Source organism: Musca autumnalis, unplaced genomic scaffold, assembly GCF_047663935.1.
Source record: "Musca autumnalis isolate F117 unplaced genomic scaffold, ASM4766393v1 scaffold_1, whole genome shotgun sequence".
Taxonomy (NCBI): domain Eukaryota; kingdom Metazoa; phylum Arthropoda; class Insecta; order Diptera; family Muscidae; genus Musca; species Musca autumnalis.
In genome coordinates, this window is record NW_027411644.1 from 291,670,698 (window position 1) to 291,672,547 (window position 1,850).

At 34.7% G+C, this 1,850-nt stretch overlaps 1 protein-coding gene across 1 annotated transcript; it reads left to right on the top strand.

Moving 5' to 3' along the window:
• The first annotated feature begins 506 nt into the window (after window positions 1-506).
• Window positions 507-1,358, top strand: LOC141392082 (uncharacterized). The gene has a single exon (XM_073965040.1). It carries the CDS (start codon window positions 507-509, stop codon window positions 1,356-1,358), a length of 852 nt encoding a protein of 283 aa, XP_073821141.1.
• The last annotated feature ends 492 nt before the right edge of the window (window positions 1,359-1,850 follow it).

Sequence of the window (1,850 nt, forward strand, 5' to 3'; positions counted from 1 at the left end):
ATTAGTGCTTGAGAAATCTAAAAAAAAAATTCTAATTATATCTGAAGAATTAAATAAGTTATGGATTAAGCTAAATCAAAAAGCGATGAAATTAAAGAACGTTGGAGGCAAGGTGCTTAAGTTGATAACTGATTATCAGAAATTTTTAATTATCAAATTTTAAAAATCACAAAAAAATTCAAATAAAAAAGTTGGTTTTGAGCTAAAGTAATTGCATTTTGTGCGGAACGTTTTTTTCACAATTTCGAAAAAGTTAAAACGCAATTGTGCTTTTTTTTGCCTGCCCTATGTAGGGGTTTTCCCACACTTTGAAAATTTAAATTTGTATTTTTAATTGAAACTAAGAAGCCTTAGACTTTTGTCTATGGATATTTTGAATTTTGTATACATACATTTTTCATTCTAAAAATATTTTTCATCGACGACGTTCGTCTTTCAAATAAATGATTTTAATTATTTTTTAATAAATTGTGTTTCGCTACAATTTGGTGACCCCGATAACTGAAATGACGCAAGAAAACATTCGCCCATCGCTATCAGGAGGTGATACACATTTAGTTGGAGATTCACATCGTGAGAATGCTCCAGCCACGAATTCAACGCAAATTTTTGCTGCACGAATTGCAAAACTGCCTCCATTTTGGCGTGAGGAGCCAGAAATTTGGTTTTTACAAGTGGAATCCAGCTTCAATTTAAACGGAATTACGCAAGATTCTACCAAGTATGAATATTTGCTTAGCAATCTGGACCCATCAATTTTGTTTGTATTGAAGGATATCGTGGTAAATCCACCGGTAACAGGAAGATATGCTGCGATGAAAGCAAGAATAATCAAGCATTTCGCTGAATCAGATGAGTCGCAGTTGAAGAAATTGCTGAGCGGTTTGGAATTAGGCGACCAAAAGCCGTCACATCTTTTACATAGGATGAAATCTCTTGCCGGCACCAGGGTAAGCAATGAAATGATGCGTACTTTGTTTATGGATCGTCTTCCAGAAAATGTTAAATGCATTCTTGCTGTAACTGATACCGCAGACTTAGATAATCTAGCTGGTATAGCGGACAAAATTTGCGAGCAATTTTCAGCTTCAACCACAATTTCGGAAATTTCTTCAAATAATAAAACTAATCAAGATTCATCGGGCCTAGTTGGTAAGTTGGACCAGATTATTCAACGCATTGATGCACTCGAAAGACGTTCTCGTCAACACCAGCCGAACCGCAATGTACAAGTCCAACGATCTCGTTCTAAATCTAGAAGCCGTAAGGATTCGGGTTTGTGTTGGTATCATTGGCGTTTTGCTGATAAAGCATCAAAATGTGTACAACCATGTAAATTTCAATCATCAAAAAACTAGTACAGCCATCGTGTGATAGTTCGGCGTCTCTCAGCGATGGTAGAGATAATAGTCGTTTATTTATTACTGAACGCCGTACTAAAATTCAATATTTGATTGATTCTGGAGCTGACATTTCAATTTTTCCATGTAAATTCTCAAAAAATCCTTCAAAGCTAGTTTTATACGCTGCTAACAATACTCCTATTTCAACGTTTGGTGAGAAACTTATTGTTTTAGATTTGGGGTTAAGAAGAGAATTTAAATGGGTATTCATTTTGGCCGATGTACCAAAACCAATAATTGGTGCAGATTTTTTAAAATTTTTTCATTTATTGCCAGATCTCCAAAGAAAATGTTTAGTCGATGGAAACACTTTTTTGAATTCGCCACTTTCCACCACCACTTGTTCCAAAATTCAAATAAAAATGGTTACAGATGAAAGCAAATACCATGCCGTCTTAAAACAGTATCCTGAATTACTTTCGCAAAATCTTAGCAAAATTGAAAACA